General features: G+C 44.5%; 1 protein-coding gene across 1 annotated transcript in view; it reads left to right on the plus strand.

Moving 5' to 3' along the window:
• The window catches only part of NEO1 (neogenin 1), a 175,067-nt gene that overhangs the window by 54,335 nt on the left and 99,801 nt on the right, over nt 1–20,931 (plus strand). Inside the window, exon 3 of the mRNA XM_058811045.1 lies at nt 17,187–17,462. Within this exon, the coding sequence (XP_058667028.1) occupies nt 17,187–17,462 (276 nt within the window). The remainder of the gene's footprint in view (nt 1–17,186; nt 17,463–20,931) is intronic.

The raw sequence follows: 20,931 nt of genomic DNA on the forward strand, positions 1-20,931 counted from the left end.
GTGTGGATGAGCACATGGTGGGAAATATCCTTTGCTCCTGAAGCTGTAATATTTCCTCTATTCGGTCTTCTGTTGTATTTTTGATGAGGTTTTAATAAACCTTTTAATTTTTGTAAGTGAGCATCATTTCTCACAGAAAGGAATGTTCTGCCCTTGGAAAATGGGAAGGTGCTTCCCAAGGAACACGAGCTGGTTCCATCAGCTCAGGGAAACTGGGACTGTGGCTCTCATGTTACTGGCTGGGAGCTGGCATGTGTTCTGTTCCTGTAAGCAGCTTAATGTGGGGTATTTCTCAGGAAATGCTGGAGATCAGCAAAGCTGCAATGAATGGATTAAGAGAAGTGTCAGGTGTCTGAAATCACAATGGAGATTTACCACAGCTTAGAAGGAGGAAGAAAACAGGATTTTGCTTTCTTTATGTATAAATAACCTTAAAATAACTTTCTGTGCTTGTATGTGGAGAATTACCTGCTCTGTCTGAAACATTTGGGAAGCTCCTAATAGCAGTGTGTACAATCCCTGCAGGACTGGGAGATGGGTAGGGATGGAGGCCTGGGAGTTGTATTTTTCTGTTTCTTGAGTATCAGGTGTGAACAAGGAAGCCTGAAAAGTAACAACCAACCAAATACACACAATTTTCCATTTAAAAGCCCAAGTCATAACCTCAGCTTTGTTGAGTCCCCTTTAGACTTGATGGGTGATAGCTTTATTTTTGGGGGTGGGAAGCAGTGAGGGAGTGAAATTTGCTGGTAAAAATAAAGATTGTGTCTGGGAAAAGTGATTTGTTCTGTCACTTGCTTATTTCTCAGGGCTTGGTATTGTCAGCTTGTGTCTTGTAAACAGTAAAGCAGGAAGAGACTTGTAATTACTGAGTAAGGGTGAGAATTCAAAACCCAACCCAACAGAAAAAACAAGGTAAACTAAGGCACTGTAAATAGGAAAAAAAGCCTGTGAAGCGATTTCCCTTTGTTTCTCTAATGATGTTTGCCAGCCTTTTTCAAACAGTTTTTTTTTTCCTTTGCTTAATAAATGTCTGGGGGTAATGAATTCTTCCTGAGTGGTGCTCCTGCATCTCCCAGAGCTGCTGCTTCCATCGTTTGTATTTGGATGTTGTTCCCATTAACTTGCCTTGTAGCATTGTTGTGAAACATAAGCAGTGTCAGAAATAGAAAAATTGGGGTTTTATACCTTAAAAGAGTGACTTTGAGAATCTCTTAATGAGGAATAGATTTCCCAGCTTCTTGGCAATGAGGACAATAAAGGCAGTTCTCCCACACTTCTCTGCAGCAATTACCACCCCCTTGCCTCGCTGCTGTCGGGATTAATTCTGCTGCTTTCCACATGAGAGCCTTCAGCCTCCTGCCTCTGCTATCAGACAGCTCTATATGATCATTAGGTGAGGTTAATGGGGTTAAAAATGAAGGTAAGCCAAAATGTCTGCTGAGTTTCCACTTCCATTCTCTCCTATCTAGGTGGAAGGGATGATTTCAATTGATATTTTCTAAAATGATGGAATCTTTAAGAGCCTTTTAGTACTTGTGGAAGAACCCAAGTACTTGGAAAAGAAAAGGAAACCCTACTTTAAAAAAACCTACAACAAACAGCAATGCAGTTCTGGTGAGGTTTTTTTACCAAAAAATCTTAGGTAGAAAACAGAACAAATACAGTCTAGCCCAAGACAATAAGGGCCTTCCCCACACAACCAGTTGCCCCTTTGGCACACATTGGCCTGACAGCTGTGTATTTAGATTATTGATTAATTCCATGCAATAAAAATGGTACTTTTATTGCCCACAGCCAGAGGAAATGCTGGTGACACATGTTGTGCATTGCCTTTTGCCATCCTGTGCTTTGGAAAGCTGCCCCAGAGCATCCTCTGGCTGAAATGCTGCAGAGCTTTGGCAGATGTGGGTGTGTGAAAACCTATTTACCACCCGAGACAAGTGCCAAGAGCTGGGCAAGACCATGCTGAGTTTAATCCTCTTGTAGGGAAAAAGGCACTTTGGTGCTGAAGGCTTTGGAATAAGAGGTAGAATATTTAAATCCTGGTTTAGCCTGTTGCTTTTCTTGTCCTCATTTGAATCCCTTAGTTTTAACAGTGGTTTTTAATATTCCTTCCCACTCTTTGTTTTAATTGGCAGCTTTCAGGCTGTGGTGAGCGTGGGCATTGTTGGCATAGGAAGGGTTCCCCTTGGCCTCAAAATTCCAGTGGGAGGGAGCAAATTCCCCTCTTAATTGAGCAGTGGTTCCTCTGCTGTGGGTGAGTGTGGTGCTGCCATGCACCTGATTCTAAAAGGGAACATTATGAAGTGTGGGTTGCATGTTTTAACAGCTTCTTACTCATTAAATAACTCTTAAAAATGACAAGTTTAGGGGGGCAGGGCTAGGAAATGGAGTAATAACATGTTGTGTTCCATCATGTGGATACAGGGCTGGAATTTGCAGTCTTGGAACTGCACAGCTGGTGGATTGTGACCATGTTCCCAGGGGTTTTCAGGTGAGGGAAGAGACAAGGATCTGACTCCATGTTCAGAAGACTTGATTTATTATTTTATGATATATATTACATTAAAACTATACTAAAAAGAATAGAAGGAAAGGTTTCATTTCAGAAGGCTAGCTAAGCTAAGAATAGAATGGAAAAGAATGAAAACAAAGGTCTGTGGCTTGGACAGAGAGAGAGAGCCAGCTCTGCTGTGACTGGTCACTAATTCCAAACAACCACATGGGACCAATCACAGATGCCCCTGTTGCATTCCACAGCAGCAGATAATCAATGTTTACATTTTGTTTCTGAGGCCTCTCAGCTTCTCAGGAGGAAAAATCCTAAAGAAGGATTTTTAATGAAAAGATGTCTGTGACAGTGGATGATGCTGAGCATTCCACCTACAGGAAAGTGCCCAAATTTGGATAAGTTTCTGAAGTTATTTAAAGGACTTCCTATATATTCTAGTTTGAGGGATCTAATTTTTTTGGGGGGTTTGGATTCTGAAGCTCTTTTGTTGCCATAGGATGACAGGGGTTTGATTAGTGAGCCATTGTATGAAAAACTGAACCCAAAACAGGCTCTGGGCCTGGAGTGCTGGGTCAGGGCTTGCAGGAGTTGTGTTGGAGACAGGCTGGCTGGGCTTCCATCACTTTGTGTGTCTGACCCTGCTCTGGGTGTGCTGGGGCAGGGACTGGGTCATGGCAGCTTCACTGGGCACTGTGCCCTTGCAGGACCTTCTCTGTGTGTGATGATCCATGGGAAGACTCTGCTCTTCTGGAGGGGTGAGGATCAAGAGGTCCCGTGGCAGCTGAGCCTTGGAAAGAAACTGATCTTTGCTGCCTTTAGATTTCTGAAAGTCAGAGGACATGATAAAATATTCCATTGTGAAGAACGCTGGAATTATTCTGTAACTTGAAATTGTATGCTGCTATACCTTGGTAGGAAAGTGTTTGCTGTTCTGCCAGGCTTGGAGTAGTAAATCCTGGATTTTTAGGAACAAACCTAAATTTCTAGGTTGCACACAACCATAAATGTTAGTTTTCTTTAATGAGCAGCACTTTGGGGATATGAGAATCTCTTTCCCATTCAGTGTGAGCTCCACAGTTTGGTTCCTTCAAGCAGCTGGAGGTTGAGTTTGTCATCACCAGTTTAAGGGCAGTGAAGGGAGAAGGTGGTCATACAGTCCATGCAATGTGTAGGATTTCCCCATTGTTCTGATGGATTTGAAATAGGGAAAGTCAAGGGAACTGCCTAATTTATGTAAAGCCACAACACTTTAATCAGTGCCTTGGTACACTATGTTTTTTAATTGGCTTTTGAAATGCAAATCTGTCTTTGATACTTAAGTGTTAGTTAGATCTTAAGAAGGGTAGGGGGTTTAAAAAAGCTGCTGTAAAACATGGATTAAAAATAGATTTACAAAGTTTTGGAGATCTGTGTCAGTAATTCATCTTGGAAAAATAAATATGTATGTATTTTAATAAAAAGCATAATGACACAAGCTGAAAATATTCCCAGGATGATCTTTCCCCAGTCACTGGTTACTGGGGCTTGGTTAAGGCTTTTATTAAGAGCACAGATACATGAGGATCTAAAAGTTGGGAAGTGTGACAGGGGCACTGAGTTTGATCATGCAGACTTATTTGCTCTGTAAATCCGTTTCAAGACTGCTCACTAAATTATTTGTTTCACTTCTTGTCATCTTCTTTCCCCAAGTGAATCCAGCTGTTTTTCTTCCTCTTCTTCCACTTATCCTTGCATTTGATAATTCTTGGCTTTGAGCTTTGTGTCATTTGCTTGGCTGTGATGAGGCAGCTGTGGCTCTGCTGTGGTACAAACTTCAGGTGTGTCTGAGTTACATTAATTCAAAAGCACTCACTGATAGCTTCTGACTTGTTTTTTCTCACCTCAACTAAATAATCTCCTTGAATTATTATTTCTCATTTAAACACTCACAGAAATTTTATTTTCAAACCTTCATTTTGTAATTACTTTTAGAAAAGGTACAGACGAATCCCTTCTGTTAAGAAATGCTCCTGCCATGTGTAACGTCAAACTCTAAAATGCTTCAGAAACCAGAAATAGATTTGATATGTGCTTAGTAAAAGTGTAGTATCTTCTTTGGAGCCATTGAGCACATTGCAGGGGCAGCACAGGAGGAGGATGTCCCTGAGAAGTGACTCTGGAAATGCCACAGTGAAGCTTCAGGTGTTGTTTTGTGTTGAGGCCTTGGGAGACTTCTGCTTTTCCCCTTCAAGTTGGGGATGCTGGAGTGGGCCAAAGCCCATCATGTCCATACCTGGAAGAAGGATTTGGAGCAATTCCAGCCATATTTGAGCTCTTTGTTCCTGAGCATGGTGTTGTTCTCTGCTCTGCTGACCTGGGTAAATCCCCCCCTCCTGCTGGTCCATCCTGCCCATCCATGGCTCCTCAGCACTGCTGTGCTGGGGCACAGGGCTTGGGGCAGCTCATTGACAAAATGGGCACTCTCAGAAGTGCACCCAAAGCTCCTGTGGCTGCTGTCTGTGTGGGGTCAGGTGTCCCCAGGGTGCTGTGACCGTGCCAGGTGTCACACAGGTGCTGCAGGGAGGAGGGACCTGCCCTCAGTTGGGTTTTGATGCTGAGAGTTCCTCCAAACATCAGACAGAAGGAGTGCACCTTGCTTAGGAAATTGCTCCAGTTTTTAGCTGACCACATTGCCTCCTGAAGATTTATTTGCATCTTTTGTGTGTCCAGCTTGGGGCTTCCAAAGTGATGACTGCAGAGCTGCAGGAGGCCTGGGTGGGCTGTGGTGGTTCCTGAGGCTGGCAGGAGTTAACTGAGTTCTGAGCCAGGTGATGCCAGGTCTGATCCTGCTTCTGGTGCAGCTCATGGCACAGCTCCAGATCCCCACGCTTTGCCTTTTCTCCATGGGCTGATAAAGAATTCCTCTACCATAATTTCAAGTATTACTTGTTATAATGCACCAAGGTGCTGCAGATGAGGAGGGCAGGCAGAGATAAGGAATTCTGTGTCCATTACAGAATGGATGGTAGGCAGTGGGTGAAGTTGTGGGCAAGAAATCATTATCCATTATCAGGCCATATAGTCATTATCCATTATCAGGCCTTATAATCATTATCCAGCCTATTCCCTGAGCACAGCTGTGGGAGGGAGCAGGACCTGGAGGATGTGGGCTTGCAGTTCCAGGTGTAGAGCTCTGCAAAGCTCAGCCTCAGAGGTGTGCTGTGTTTCCTTCTGGGCTGTTAGAGCTTAGCTATTGCATATCAATCACTTATTTTTGTATAAATAATAGTGAATAGATTGGGGTTTTTTCAAATATTATTTTGAGCTGAAATTTTGTCTTTGCTTTTTTTACCATAAGTACAAGGAGCTGCACAGAAGTAACCAGATTATCTGGTTCTGTTTGCTCATGTCCTCTGAGAAGTTTGCCAAGCTCTAAAGATTACAGCTGAGCAGTGTTTTATTTCTCACTAGACTCCATGTGCCATCCCAGAGTGAGAGAGAAGCTCAGAACAAACTGTCCCAGCTCTGCAGAGATGGGGTTAATTTAGGAATAACAGCACATTTTTATCCAAGATTGCACATTTCCTTTAACAGCAAGGAGAAAAAAGTAATCTTGGTCTCATCTTTGTGAATAAAGAACATTCTGTATCTTGGAATTGGAAAAACCTCAGAGCAGAGATACTTCAGAGGAGGGTATTTAAGAGCACTTAGCCAGTAAGTGACATGGGTGATAAATTTTCCTTGCAGAAATATGTTTTTATATGAAAGAAGCATCAGTGTTTTTCATAAATTGGCTTAGATCAAAATGCATTTCTTCATGACAGGTAAATGGCAAAGGTGGTTTTAACACAACTGCAGTTTGTACAGGTTGTGTCAGCTGTTACTGAAAGTATGAGAGTTTAGACACTTAAGACAATAAATACTCTGTTATTTGTCATTCTCAATTCTTGCAGTTCACATTTGTCCAGTTGAAGTAGCAAAGAAAATCTATGTGAGCCTTTGAACTGGTCTGCAGTTCTTGGGCTGAAGGCAAAGGTCCAGGTTCAAAACTATTATAAATTTTTAGTCTCAGATTGGAATTTAATACCAGAGTCTCTTGCCATGACAGGGCAGAGAAGGGCAGGACTTGCCTGCAGCTGGATTATCACTGGAATCCTGGGGAAAGCCCACAGCAGGGAATGTGACCTGCTTGTTTTGAAACTCTTCATCGACATCTTATGACCAAGTCAAAGGCCAGGTGAAGAGACTCTTAACTGCTTGTTTAAAACCACTGGTTTTCTTGAGCTTTTATATTTCAAATTTATTTCACCTTCTATCAAACCAAACCCTGCAGCTCATTGTGACTAATACTATCCCTGTCCTGAATTCTGTGGGTCAGTGAGCCAGTTAAAGCTTATTTGTGCTTGCTGGAGGGTGACAAATGCTCTGCTGAGGCTGGAGCAGAGGGGCACAGGGAGATGTGTGGCACTCGTGCCTGAGCTTCCTGAGTTTTGGTAATGATGTAACAGCACTGCTCAGAAAAATACTCCTGTTTTCTAGACTGAAATTGAAGTGCTGTGCAATGCAAGTCGTGTAGCTGGCAAAGGGAATATCCTTTGTGCATTTAGTTCATGTACTTCAGAATAATATAAACTTCCTGTAAATCATAAGAAATGGGAGCTCTTTGCAGCATATGTTCTATCTTGACCTTTGCCTTTGAAAATATGGCAGGTGATAGAGTTAATCTGTGGAGAAACAGGAATTTGTGGAAGGGAGCTGGGACTAAATCCCTGAAATCCTGTGAGCTGACACTCGGCTGGGGGTCTGGATGGTGAGACAAGGACAAAGTGACACCATACTGATGGTGCATCAACACCCCTGAACAAGAAACTTGGCTGAACTTTGTTTGGATTGGATTCTCATTTGTTAATGTTTTGACTCAGATCAGATTTTTCCCTCTCTCTGCTCTGCATGTCAGCACCAGCAATCCCTGTGTAATTCTGTTTGACAAGTTAGCACGGAGCTCGCTCGGAATCCCGAGCTGTCAGCACAGTGATGGTTACATCTGCAGCCTGTGCTCCTCACTCCCTGCCTGCTCCTGTGTGCAATCAGCAAGAGATTTCAGCTTTGTTAGTGTACACTGAAGGCTCTGTGTGCTGACATGGTTCAGCTTTCTGACTGACTCAGTGTTGCTTTTTGGAAACGATAAGAAGCTGAACTATTGGCCCAAGTGAAGGGTGACACCCTTGTGCCTTGATACTTCTTACCCTTGCTGCTTTTGTATTTCTGATTAATGTTTTATTTTTCTGTAACAAAAATGCAACATGAAGTTCAATGACCCTGAAAAGGAAACAAAATAGAGGAAAAATATTTAGAATAAGGAAAAATTACGTTATGACATTTGTGAGGGTTGAGTTCAGTGAGGTTAGTTCTTGGTAACATTGTTAAAAGCATAGGGGATGTTTCACCCTTCACATAAACACACTGGGAATAAAGATGTTAAAAATTGTTAACTCTCCAAGCCCTATTCATTTGCATCTAGAAACCCCTGTTTTGGGGGAACATGGGGAGATGTCTCTGGATAATTGGTATGTTTCTGTAAAGGTGTTCTTATTCCTTCTGTTACAACTTCTGAAGTTGGCCCTGGCTTAAATGCACTGTCAATCTGCTCTCAAAAACAAAGTAAAAATTAGGCAAAGCAAGGCTCTGTTATGGAGTGACCTCTAAAAACCTGTTCCTGATACTCTGAGACTCATGGCCAGCCGCTGCTGGGGGATCACTGGTGTGCTGATGCCACCTGAGCTGTGCTGGTGTTGGATAATTTGCAGTTTTAGGGCTTTTAGTGTTTGCCTTTATCCTGCCACGCACCCTTGTTGTCTGCAGACACCTCTTTGAGCTGCATGTTTGTGTCCGTAAAAGTTCTTTGTGCTTTGTGTTTGTGTGCTGTTCTGTCAGCCTCCAAGCACCGTGGTTTTGGGGCTTTCTTTGCCATTCACACATCCCGAGGAGTTTGCAGTGAGATTGTTGCTTATTTCCTGTCTCTAAATGCCTGTTGTCAGGTACCAGCTGTCTTTGTCACTGTCTATAGAGTTGCCTGCAAAAGTTTTTCAGATCTTTCCTTTCTTCCAGTTTTGTGATAAATTTCTCCTGACAGTCCTCTCTGTGCATTAATCTTCTTTGAATAGCTTGTTCACATGAGCTTCCGTAATTGATAGCCTCGCCTGGAACTAAAATTATTTAACCTGTCAAGCTCTTTTCTTCCCCCACAACCCTCACATCTTATTCTTCTTTTGTTATGGCTCTTGATTTTGTTTTAGAAAGAGTAATTGTGAGCCTGTAGGGTTCTTATTTTTTAGGCAGTCTATTGATGAAGACCTGAAGTTCCTTAAATGATGAGGCAATCTGTGTGCCTTATCTTTAGGACTTCTCTTGAAATCCCACAGGGCTTTCATTGGTCTTGCTATTAGAATGATCTTCAGCAGCAGCAAATAAATGACTCTGTGGTTTGCATGCCCTCAGTTCATTTTTTCTGGCATTAGAATGTTGTTTTAGCTGTTTCTTGGTGTCTGTGGAAGTCAGATTCATTGGCTGCTGCAGCTTTTCCTGCTGCTGCTGGAGCTTTTGTGTTGTTTGGCCCTTGGACTGCCAGTCCTGTCTCCAATTTTCATGATACTATTTCACCTCCTCCATCAGATCTATTCTTTGTTTGTCTGTGCTGTTCCTTGCAGCACTTCTTGAGCCTGACCATGTGCTATGGACAGACATCCCCACCTCACTCCCACTGCTTTTCTTGTAGTTGTGGTTGTCAGTAGTGACCTCTGTATTTTGGAAGATCATCTTTCAGTCATTTTGTCACTCCCATTTCATTCCTGAAATAATTTATCCTCTTGATATCACCTAACTAGAATTTGGAATTGCTTGTTTTGCCAGGTAGAACATCATATTATGCTGATGTGTTTTCCTTGTCCAAACACCCTCTAAAAGTTTTGGATGTGTAGTAGATAAAGGGGAGAAATCGTTCCCTGTGAGGGTGGTGAGGCTGTGGCACAGGTTGCCCAGAGAAGCTGTGGCTGCCCCTGCATCCCTGGAAGTGTCCAAGGCCAGGTTGGACAGTATTTTCTCCAATATTTTGCCATTTCTCACTATGGTTTTTTGTGGACCTCGCCCATGTCATCAGATAATTGAGCTTGAAAGGGACCTTGGGCCATCTGGAATTCAGTTGTTTGTTCAGAAGAGCTCTGAGATGGCAGCAGGTCACTCAGTGTGTCATTGGAGTGACAGTACCTGTGTCTGTGAGTGTTACTGATGTCATTGCAGTGACAGTACCTGTGTCTGTGAGTGTTACTGATGTCATTGCAGTGACAGTACCTGTGTCTGTGAGTGTTACTGATGTGCCCAGTGACATTTTGCCCTCATTCTGGCCAAGGGACACTGTTTTTAACCAGCACATATCACGTTGTCATGGCTGTGTTTAACCAGGTCAGCATTGTGGTTATGCTCTGACATTTCTCATTTGTGTTCTGTATTCCCTATACTTCCCACCTGTTTATCCAGCAAGGACACTTTTAGGTTTTCCTCTCTCCATTTACAGTCCTTGTAAAAATCCCCATCCCTTCCCTGAGGAGCTGTGTCCTGCCCAGATTTTTGTTTGTTTCTCCCCTGTCTGCTTTGCCTACAGCAAGGGGGGAGAATGATTTGGTATTTGTAGCAAGGACTGGAAGCATCTGGCCTGATCCTAATTCAGGTGCTGCTGGACTCGTGTTCTGCAGGAGTGTTTGTAATTACAAAGTCTGCTCCATGTGCCAGTGAGATTCATGAAATATGGCTCATTAGCAGCAGTGTATTTTAAGCCATTTCACACCTCTGCCACTCCAACAAATGATGCTGAATAATGTTGGAGAGAAGGAGCTGTGATAATTTAATGAAGTGTCCACAGATGGCTGGACTTATTAATTTTTTAGCAGGGTTGGGGTGAGGAGCTGATGCACTAACAAAATAGGCAGCATCTTTGTGATGGCTGTGCTGCTGAGGGGTAGCAGATGTTGGAGCTGTCCTGACAATAGGGGATCATGTTCCCATTCTCCAGGACCTCCTCGTGGTGCTGAAATCCCCACACTCCCCAAGAGGCTCTTTGGGGAAAGGAGTTACAGTTATGGGTTTGTCATGAGTTCAAATTTGATCAGGAATGGGGGAAAATTCAAGTGGCTGAAAATTGTGAGCAGTTTGTGGGATCATTCACAGACTAGCTGGATGAATTTCAGATGGAGAGTGGAAGCTGTAGGGTGGAATGTTTGGAGCTGGTGCTGCTGGAGTTACTTTAGACTTGGGTAAGTTAGGAGAAACTTGAATACAAGTTAACTCTGGGCAGCAAAGGCTTTTCACAGATGGTATCCAGGAGGGAACAGGATGGAAAACCTGCCAGCTGCTCCTGTGCTTTGCTGTTTCCATATTGCAGTAGCAATGGGGGAAAAAACAGAAAACATTTGCTGAGCACATCGAGATGTCACAAGAAGGCCTGAAACCAGCCTTGGGAAAATGTTAATTGCACAAACATGTGATGTGTGTGTTTAGAGCAGTCTAATGCTTGTACTGTGTTATCCTAAATTCCAGTCAGAGCAGTGGCAACAGAGGGGACACAAGTGAGGAAAACTCCCAGAGGCTTGTGACCACTCCTACAGCCCTGCCCCAGGCAGGAAAGGGGGATTCTTCCCTAGAGATGGGGAGATGGTTCTCATTTCTCACTTCCCTTTTGCAGGGTTCAATTGGTGAGATGTGTCCTAAATGGTTGGTAGGACTCTGGGGGGTTGAACTGTGCATGGCAATGGCATCCATGTTAACCAGAGCAGTACAAAGTGTTACAGTTGTACTAAGTGTTATCCTGAATTCCAGTCAGAGCAGTGGCAACAGAGGGGACACAAGTGAGGAAAACTCCCAGAGTTGTGACCACTCCTGCAGCCCTGCTCCAGGCAGGAAAAGGGGATTCCTCCCCAGCTTTCTCTCATTTCTCACTTCCCTTTTGCAGTGTTGAATTGGTGAGATGGGTCCCAAAGGGTTGGCAGGACTCTGGGGAAGGGTTGAACTGTGCATGGCAATGGCATCCACATTTAACCAGAGTAATACAAAGTATTACAGTTGTACAAAGTCTTATCTTAAATTCCAGTCAGAGCAGTGGAAACAGAGGGGACACAAGTGAGGAAGACTCCCAGTGGCTTGTGATTTCTCCTACAACCCTGCCCCAGGCAGGAAAGGGGATTCCTCCCCAGCTTTCTCTTCCCTAGAGATGGTTCTCATTTCTCAATTCCCTTTTGCAGTGTTGATTTGGTGAGATGGGTCCCAAAGGGTTGGCAGGACTCTGGGGGGTTGAACTGTGCATGGCAATGGCATCCACGTTAACCAGAGCACAGGCACGTGTGGCTCTGCAGTCATTGCACTCAGGTGAGCCAGTTCTTTAGTAATGGTTGATAATGAAGCTTTTTTTCTTTCAGTCTCCTTGGAAATGACTGGCACTGGCTGTACTTGCAGGGAGGCTGCTGAACTGGATTGGCATCTGGCTCAGGGCAGTGAATTCCCTGATTCTGCAGACTCCAAGAGATGAAATACTGGCTCCATTGAGGGCAGGAGACTACAGCCAGAATTTTAACCATCTGTGTTTTCTAGGAGCATGGGAATTATTGCTCTTCTAGGCACATCTTTTTCAGAAATGGAGACAATGAGCCACAAATCTCAGTAAGGCTGAGGCTGGGAATGCTGATTGAATGCACCACATTTGCATTAATAGATTGTTCATTCACATTCCTGCCATTGCTCTGGGCTTGGATGAGGGGAAGGAAGAAACAAAAGGGAAGGAGAAAAGAGGCACAGAATTGACTTCCCCACCTTCCCTGCCATTTGCATTGTCCTGGCACAAATGAGGGGTTTGGGATGCATCTAATCCCTGTTATATGCATGTGAGTGCACTGTTGCTTATGTGTTCTCCTGCCTGTGTTTAGAGAACATTCCAAATGGAAAATCATCCTTCCTAAATTGAGTTTATTAACCTGCATTCCTGCTAGGTCAGTAGTATTTTCCTTTGGTGTCCTGAAATCGATACCTAATGTATGTGCACTGCCACAGAATGATTAATGTGTGCACAAACATGAAAAAATTGTCTTCAATGTCAGAAGCCCAAAGTGTCATTTATCATGACATTCATTTACCAAAAGATGGGCTGATGTCTTCAGCTGATTGCCCTGCACCACATGGCTGAGGAGTGGGGGCAGCTCCCTCAATTAGGAGTGTACCTTCCATCCCTGGAGTGCCCAAGGTCAGGCTGGATGGGGCTTGGAGCACCCTGGGACAGTGGAAAGTGTCCCTGCACAGGGCAGGGGGTGGCACTGGATGGGCTTTAAGGTCCCTTCCAGCCCAAACCATCCTGGGACTCTACTCATCGTTAGAACTTCTTGCTCAGCTTTGATTGAAGTGTTTGGGAAATACCAAGCACTGAGAAAAAAGCATCAACTTTTTAAAAACATATCTTTTAAAATAGTTTTAAAAGCGTTTGTAGTTTAACTAGACTGAATTGGCTCACATGGTAATGCCTCTAAAAATGACTATAGAAAGTTCAGGAAATGCTGGCTTAGAAGTTGATAATTGATGTTTTGAAGAGAGCAGCTCTGTAATGGAAAGGTTCTGGGCTGGGAGATGAAAGGGTATTTTCTAGTGGCTCACTGCTGCAGGAGGTGTGCCAGCACTCTGGGACCTGCTCCTGGATTTATAAACAGATCTCCAAATTAATAGTAATTAAGGCCTGGATTTGGAGTGCTTTTTGTAATGCATCATGATTGTTTTGTGGTTGTTTGTTAGCTAAAGCAAAGGGTCCTCCTCCACAATGGAGGCTTTTAAGCAGTGCAAATTGCCAATAATTGTAGAATAAGAGAAAATTACTCTTTAGGACAAAATTATAGGCTAGGTTAAAATGTATATTTTAAAACCACAGAGGACTATGACGAAATACAGGTTTTAGTGGCATTTAAGATGACTTGGAAAATGAACTGTAATTTCATTTCCAGTGAGTAATGAAAGCATCTTGAATAAAGCTTATTTAACCTCAGTGGAGCACCTGCACACAACAGAAGGCACAAGGTCTGTCTTGTCCAAGAAATGAACAGCACTTGTCAGGGATTAAAATTAAAGGATATTTGAGCTGCATGTGAGAAATTGCAGGGTTTCAGTCCTCCAGGAACTTTCCTGCTTGTGCTTGAAGGAGCCAGTGTGGGGCTGGGAGCAAAGAGATGGCAAAGGTGAGGTGAAAGCAGAAGTCACAGAGTCACCTGGCTGAAGGAGAAGACCCAGGATTCCCTCCCAGGATGGGAAAAGAACTGGCTTCATATGCTTCATATGCTCCCTTAATAAATGAGAATATTGAGAGAGATAAGAATCAGAGGCAATTATGAACATATAATGGATTCTGTCAAGAGGGAGATTTTCAGAAAGGACAGATGCTTCAGACACTGGAGTTCAGAGGCTCAGGGTTAACAGCCCCATCAGCTGTAAGAACAACTTATTTACCCACTGAATTAGTGAGTGTGGCAAAGGAGGACACCTTGTTACCCTTGCTGTGGCCTCATGGTCTCACAGGAAGAATTCAGTCATGCTCCAGACTGACTAATGATGGAATTGTGAGCACAGTGTGCAGATCAGGCAGGTGCACAGCTACCTTGGGATTGTGCTGGGACACAGGGATGGGTGAGTCAGGACAGGAAAGGGTTACTGGGCTTGTAGGATGGATTGTGCAGAGCCACTGAGATGGCTCCATCTTTGGGGAAGATCTTTTCAATAGACAGAGAAGCAGTTTTGTAATATTTCTGTGGATATTTGTGATCTTAAATGACTCTGGGGTTTGTGTTTCTGCCAGGAGTGCTTGCTGGCAGAGCAGGAGGCATTTGGGTCAGCTGGAGCAAGGGAGGTTCTGGCTGGGTTTCAAGAGGGAGTTCTGCTCCATGAGGTAGAAGAGGTTACCCAAAGGTTGTGCAGTCTCCACCCCTTGGGGATTATTGAGGTCTGACTGGACAAATCCCCAAGTTACAGCTCTGACCTTGTAGCTGATTCTGCTCTGCCTGGGTTCTTTCCTTCCAAAATTATCCCAGCATTCTGCATCTTTAAAGGTGAATGGGTGTTAGGGGAATGAGGGAGAGAAACTGAAGATTGTAGCTTCATTAAGCAGAAGGAAGGCTTGAAACAAAGAAGTTGGATTTTTTGTTCCTGTGAATACCTTGGAGGGACTGATAGATAAAATATCAAAGATGCAAAATAATACCAAAACAAGGTCAAGATCAAAGGACTGCAAGATAGTTGGAAGTACACTGGGAGGGGAAACTAGAAACAAAGTTTCTTGGAGGAATGAAGTTATGGAAGGAGTCCCCAGGTGGGACTCAGAAAGGGAAGAAAATATGTAACAGTTGGGGATGAGCTGTACAGGGTTATGGAACAAATTTGGCAGCACAGAAGTGATTTATATGTTAGGGTATATAAATCCTAATCCTAAATGTTAGGATATGTGAATCCTCCTCTGTTAGGGTTCAGTCTGGCTGTCCTGCAGGATCAGTCCTTCAACTGGTGCATTCCCAGTGCATTTGTGACAGGTATTGAGACTTGTGAAAATAGGGGGTTGAACTGTGGCAGATTTGATCATTTCCTGTGCAGAATGCTTAGGAGGGGGGACTGTGGCTGCCTGCCCATCCAGCTGTGCCCTCACTCTGCTCCTCAGCAGGATGAAAAGGAAATAAGATTAAAGTTACTGAGTCAAGATGGGATCACTCCCACTTACTGTAATGGCAGAACAACCTTGACTTGTGGTAAATTAATTTAATTTCTTGACAACTAAAGTAATTTGAGTGGTAAGAAAAAACCAAACTAAAGTGCTCTCCCTGCCTGCTCCCCATTTCCATGTTCACCTCCCTGCCTTCATTCCCAATTCTTCAGCCTCATGCTCTACCCTGGTCTCCCCAGGGTGACACCCAAAGCTGCCCTTCCTCCTCTCCCTCCTCCTCCTCCTCTGGCCTGCCCACTCCAGGACTGTGCCTCACTTTTCCCTCACTGCTGTCCTGTGCTATTCCCTGTCTTGGATGTGCTCCATCTTCACTGGCTGCCCCAGCTGTGGCTCCAGCTGTGGCTCCAGCCTCTTCCCACAACTCCCCCAAGGTTTGGCCTCCCCAGCCCAACTGTGAAGCCATTAAATGGGCTCTGGGTGTTTCTGGAGAACATTTTTATGGAAAAGGTGACACAGCTTGTGCAGCACTGCTGGTTCAGCTCTGTGGTGTGCCCTGGAGAAGCTCCAGTCTCAGCCACACTGGGAATGTTCATATGCAAATATTTATCTCAATATTTACCTTGTAGCACTGTACAGAGGCCTTTGGGTAAGTGAAGGTGTTTTCAAGGCTGCATTGTAGGAGCTGTGGCTGTTCCATCCCTGAAGTGTCCCAGGCTGGACAGGGCTTGGAGCACCCTGGGACAGTGGGAAGTGTCCCTGTCCATGGCAGGGGGTGGCACTGGATGGGCTTTAAGGTCTCTTCCAAGCCAAACCATTCCAGGATGCTGTGATTATTGGGTCTGTTTGCCTTTACACCACCCATGTTTAGCATTGTCCTGTCAGCTGGTAAGGTTTTTAAAGAGTTGGAGAGCATCTTAATGTCGCCCTGATTTTTTAAGATTTTCTGAGCCTTCTGATGTTTGCATTCTTGTAATCAGCTTTCTCACACCCTTCCTGTAAATAACTTATTGTTTTGTATTCTTTTATGGAGGAGGAGAAATTGGATGGACTGTTGGTTTGTCCAGTGGACAAACAGTGGCATTGTCACCCTCCAATCCACTGTCACTTTTGGAAATCTCTAAATGTTAGAGCCAGAAAATAAACTTCCCTTTTTACCTTGAGAACAGCAGTGTGTCTGTGTTGTGTTATTTCATGTCCTACAGTGGTGTGAAAAATGTGTATTTTGTGATTGGCTTTTCACAAATATTAAAATGAATATTATATGTGTTGTGTTAGAAAGTTATGCTGTAATAATTCTCTTAAGTAGTGGGTTACATATAGTTTTAGGTTATAACATAATGTTAAAATAGAAACTATGCTATGTAGGATGCCTTTTTTCCTAAAGAAAAGACTTGCACTGAGATAGCAGCCACAGGACACCAAATCTTTCAGAGAAAGGGAATTTATTGCTCCATTATCAGGAGAAATGAACTTCTTCCCACCTTGCTCAGGCAGGATGATGCCTTTAGGATTAAGAGGAAGAAGCTGACACTGCCCAGACAGAATCCTGTGTTTGAATGGAATTTATGCATCATGTATGAGGTGTATGAATATGAGATGTATGATATGTATGAATATGAACAGGCTATTATTTTTAAGGGTTAATCCTCTGTTAAGGTGGGTCCTTTTTTGGGCTTATGCCGCCCAGAAAAATGTACCTGGACTGTCTGTAACTCTTTGTTTCCATTGTCTCCTGTTGTCCTAATTCAAATTGTCCAAATTATTATTACTCTAATTACATTGCTATTTTTATAACCATTTTATTACTATTAAACATTTACAATTTAAAAAAAAAAAGATTGGCGTTTTTCACAATGACATCTTAACTTTTCCAAAGCTACATTCTTGACTCTTGACTTGAACTTCCAAGCCTTGGCGTCGTGCTCAGAACGTCCCCAACGTGTTACCCTTGTGCTTTTCCCGCAGGCCTGCCCAGGTTCACGAGCCAGCCGGAGCCCGCGTGGGTGCGCCGCGGGGGCAGCGCCGTGCTGGGCTGCGAGGTGCCGGCCGAGCTGGCCCCGCTGCTGCGCTGGGAGCGCGAGCGGCAGGCGCTGGGCCCGGAGGCGCGCGCGCTGCAGCTGCCCGGGGGCGCCCTGCTGCTCAGCAACGCCTCGGCCGCCGACGCGGGGCTCTACCGCTGCGTGCTCGACACCCCCGGCACCCCCAAGTACAGCGACGAGGCCGAGCTCCGAGTCCTGCCAGGTACTGTGGCATCCGTGCTCTGAACCCCAGAGAAACGGTGGGGGCTTTGTCAGGGTCCCCAGGACGAGGGAAGAGATGAGAATCTGACTCCATGTTCTCAGAAGGCTGATGTATGATTTTGTGATATTGTATTATTGTTGTAGCCTGAATTGCTGCTGGTAAAGTGCAGGGTAAAGAAGCAAAAAGGGCCTTTGCATAATATCTCCAGATGTTGAATTCAGCCACGTGGTGAGGTGTTCCAGTCTCAGACCCACACACCCCCCAAGGTCCAGCTCTCTCCCCCAGGGGCCTCCCTGCTGGCCTTGGTCTCCTTGGGGCAATAGGTGGTTTGTTAGATTGTAGTGAGAGTCCTGTGTATTGGATAAGTGGGTCCCAGCTATTCTAAATGAGCTGCAGCTGCCAAGTCCTTAGTTGGGCAGCAGCTGTAGCTTGCAAAGATAACTGGGTAAAAGGGGTGGGCTGAGAGCCCTGGAGGAGCCCCTGAGAAGCCATGAGGAACTGCACAGCAGAGAAGAGTGGCATGGTAGAAAACCAGCTAGAAGGTATGGACTTTAAGAATATAATAACAACAGTATGGGACTCTAGAAATATGATAATAACAATAAGATTACAACATAATATGGAGAGAGTCCCTGTAAGATCTGTGTATTGGATAAGTGGGTCCTAGTTACTCCAAATGAGCTACAGCTGCGAAGTCCTTAGTTGGGCAGCAGCTGTAGCTTGTGAAGGTAACTGGAATAAAAAGGGGTGGGTTGAGAGCCTCTGTGAAGCCATGAGGAACTGCACAACAGAGAAGAGCTGCTTGGTAGAAAACCAGCTAGAAGGTATGGACTTTCGAGTCCCATACTGTTGTTATTATACTCTTAGAAATATGAATACAACAAGATAACAACATTAGATGGGAGTGTATTGATCCCAATGACAGGAGTTTAGGTTGGATGATTAAGGAGAAGGTGAGTCATGAAGTAAGCATGATGCAAAAATCAGGGGCTGGGGTTTGGTTGAGGCATACCATTAAGGTGGGGGGGAGTCGTCTTTGTTTAGCTTAAAAGGAAAGACTTCTTGAAAAAAAACCCCCAGTAATATACTTCCATTGTGACATGATACAAAATGGGAATTGACTGTTTCTGTGAATATAAAAGTTTGGGGATTCCTAAGTTTGTCAGGTTGAATTCCATGTTTCAAACCCTGTGGAAGCTTCACAAAGAAATTGGTGCTTAGTCTGTTGCTCTTGGGATACTTCAGCTGAGGTGCTTTTAATTGTCCCAATATTCTGGAAATTGATTGTCTAAGTAATGGGACCTTTTGGGAAGTCTCCAACCCCCAGAGGAGGTGACATTTTATTTTGGAAGGTTCAGCTTTGTCTGTTGTGCTGAAATGTTGAGATATTTTTGTTAGAACAGAAGTCCAGTGCTGATGTAAACTGTTGGCACATTCAGTGTGTTCTGTTCCCAGTGACACCACCAGCTGTTCTAATACAAAGGTTTGAAAAGTGACCAAAAATAGGACAGGAATGTGGGTTGTGCTTTCCCAAACTAGGGAAATACAGCCTGTGTTTCATATGGGCTTCCTTAATTGTTCGCAGAGCTGTCTCTTCTGGATTGTTATTCTCCATGTTGGAATTCTCATTCAGTTGTTACTCTTGGGGAGCTGCTGGAGGGAGTTGATGATTCCTCCGCTACCTTGGCAATCTCTCAGGGTTAGGCTGGACAATGTCATGGTTGGCCTGACCTGGTGTGGGCAGCAGGTGGACTTGAGGCAGATGGGGGCACCTCCAGGGGTCCCTTTCAAGGAATAGCTGTTTCTTGGCCCTTCTCTACTTGGAATACTAAATTATTCTGTAAAATACCCCAGTTTTTACAGTTATTGCTCTCTTTTGGAATTGGGATGTTGGAAATGAATCATGCTCAAAGTAGGACTGCTTCATTCAGTTCTTTGGCCTTTCCAAGGCCTTGTCCCTTCTCCAACTAAGGGTACAGGGCTTGAAGAAGAGCACTTTTGGAAAAGATTGATTGAATTCCTGTAGTTTGTATTGCCCGCATGCTTCTGCAGCCCTTCAAATGCTGAGGATTTTGGTGACTTTTCTTTTTTGAATACTGAAAATTTCTTGAAAACTTCCATATTACACTGATCTTTTGAATCCTTTTTGCCTGCAGTTGTAGTTTCCTTGCTTTTGTAATGTTTTACTGAAAGTGATGAAATAGAGCTGTGTTAGGGAGTTTAAATGATGCTGTTTCTTTGCTCCCTCATGAATCCAAAAGTATTGATGGTGAAGTTTGGTAAAATCCCTCCCAGCAGACTTTTTTTTAGAAAGTGGGATTAAGCTATTGAAGGGAAAGCTCCCTTAGTCTTGAGCAGCCCCATAATTGATTGTTTGGCCTGAGAAGTATTTGAAAGAAGGATTTGGATTAATCTGTTCCTTATTCACTTTATTCCTCATTTAAATGTTATCTGATGTGGGGCTGACAGTGAACCCACCTCTGCTTCCCAGGCTTTGAACCACACCCAGCACACTCCTGCATCCCAGGGATTGGCATCCTCAGAGAGTGTTCTGCTGCTGAAATGTTCTGCTTTGGCTGATGCCAGGCTGCCACTGGGCAGAGAGATGCATTTCTGAGCTCTGCCACTGAGCAGTGGGTGCTTTCAAACACAGGACTGCAAGGGAAAAATGTCACTTACCTTTGGGATGCAGTTTCCATTTACCTGGGAGCTTGGAGCAGTGGGAGTTGTGTCTCCAAGGAATCACCCTGGCTCCTGTCAGTGTAAGGATGGCTGCCTGTAAGGATGGAGGTGTTGTGTCCCTGCTTTGCAGCCTGGCTGCTCCATGTGCTGCTCCAGGTCCCTGGCACTTCTTCCCCGTGCACAGCAGGGCAGGCAGAGCAGTTCCTGCCAGGAACTGGGCAGAGCTGATCCAGGACTGCTCAGAGCTTGGCTGCCTCTGCCTGTGCCAGCTCCCACATGGGATTTCCACCTGTTCTGCTTCCCCCAAGTGTCCTGGCACCTCCTTGTCTTGTGCCCTGGGGCTCCTGTGTGCCCTGAGCTCAGTGCTGTGAACACTCACTTTTATTTTTAGTGTTTTGAGCTGAGGAACACCAAAACAACAACTTCCTGAAATCCCTGTGAGTACCACCTCAGGCCCAAGTGAGAGAGCAGCCAAAGATGTGTGTGATGACACACAGAAGGTGCTTCATTCAGGGAGCAGGAGTAGAGTAGGTACAGAATACTCCGCCCCCGTTTTAGGTGGCCAGAAATAATTTGAGGCTTTGTTCAGTTGAGGAGCTCTGCTGCCATAACACCTTCAAACAGCCCTCAGAGTGCTGGCAGTGCATGGTGAGCCCAAAGGGCATCTGGGCACAGACAGAGGGAACACCCTGTAGTAGGGACTGAATAAACACATCAGTGCCTCCTGCTTCTTCTTAAGGGTGGGAAGAAAAAGGAACAAACCCCACTCAGCCTAATCCAATGTAGA

This window comes from Ammospiza caudacuta, chromosome 10, assembly GCF_027887145.1.
Source record: "Ammospiza caudacuta isolate bAmmCau1 chromosome 10, bAmmCau1.pri, whole genome shotgun sequence".
Taxonomy (NCBI): Eukaryota; Metazoa; Chordata; class Aves; order Passeriformes; family Passerellidae; genus Ammospiza; species Ammospiza caudacuta.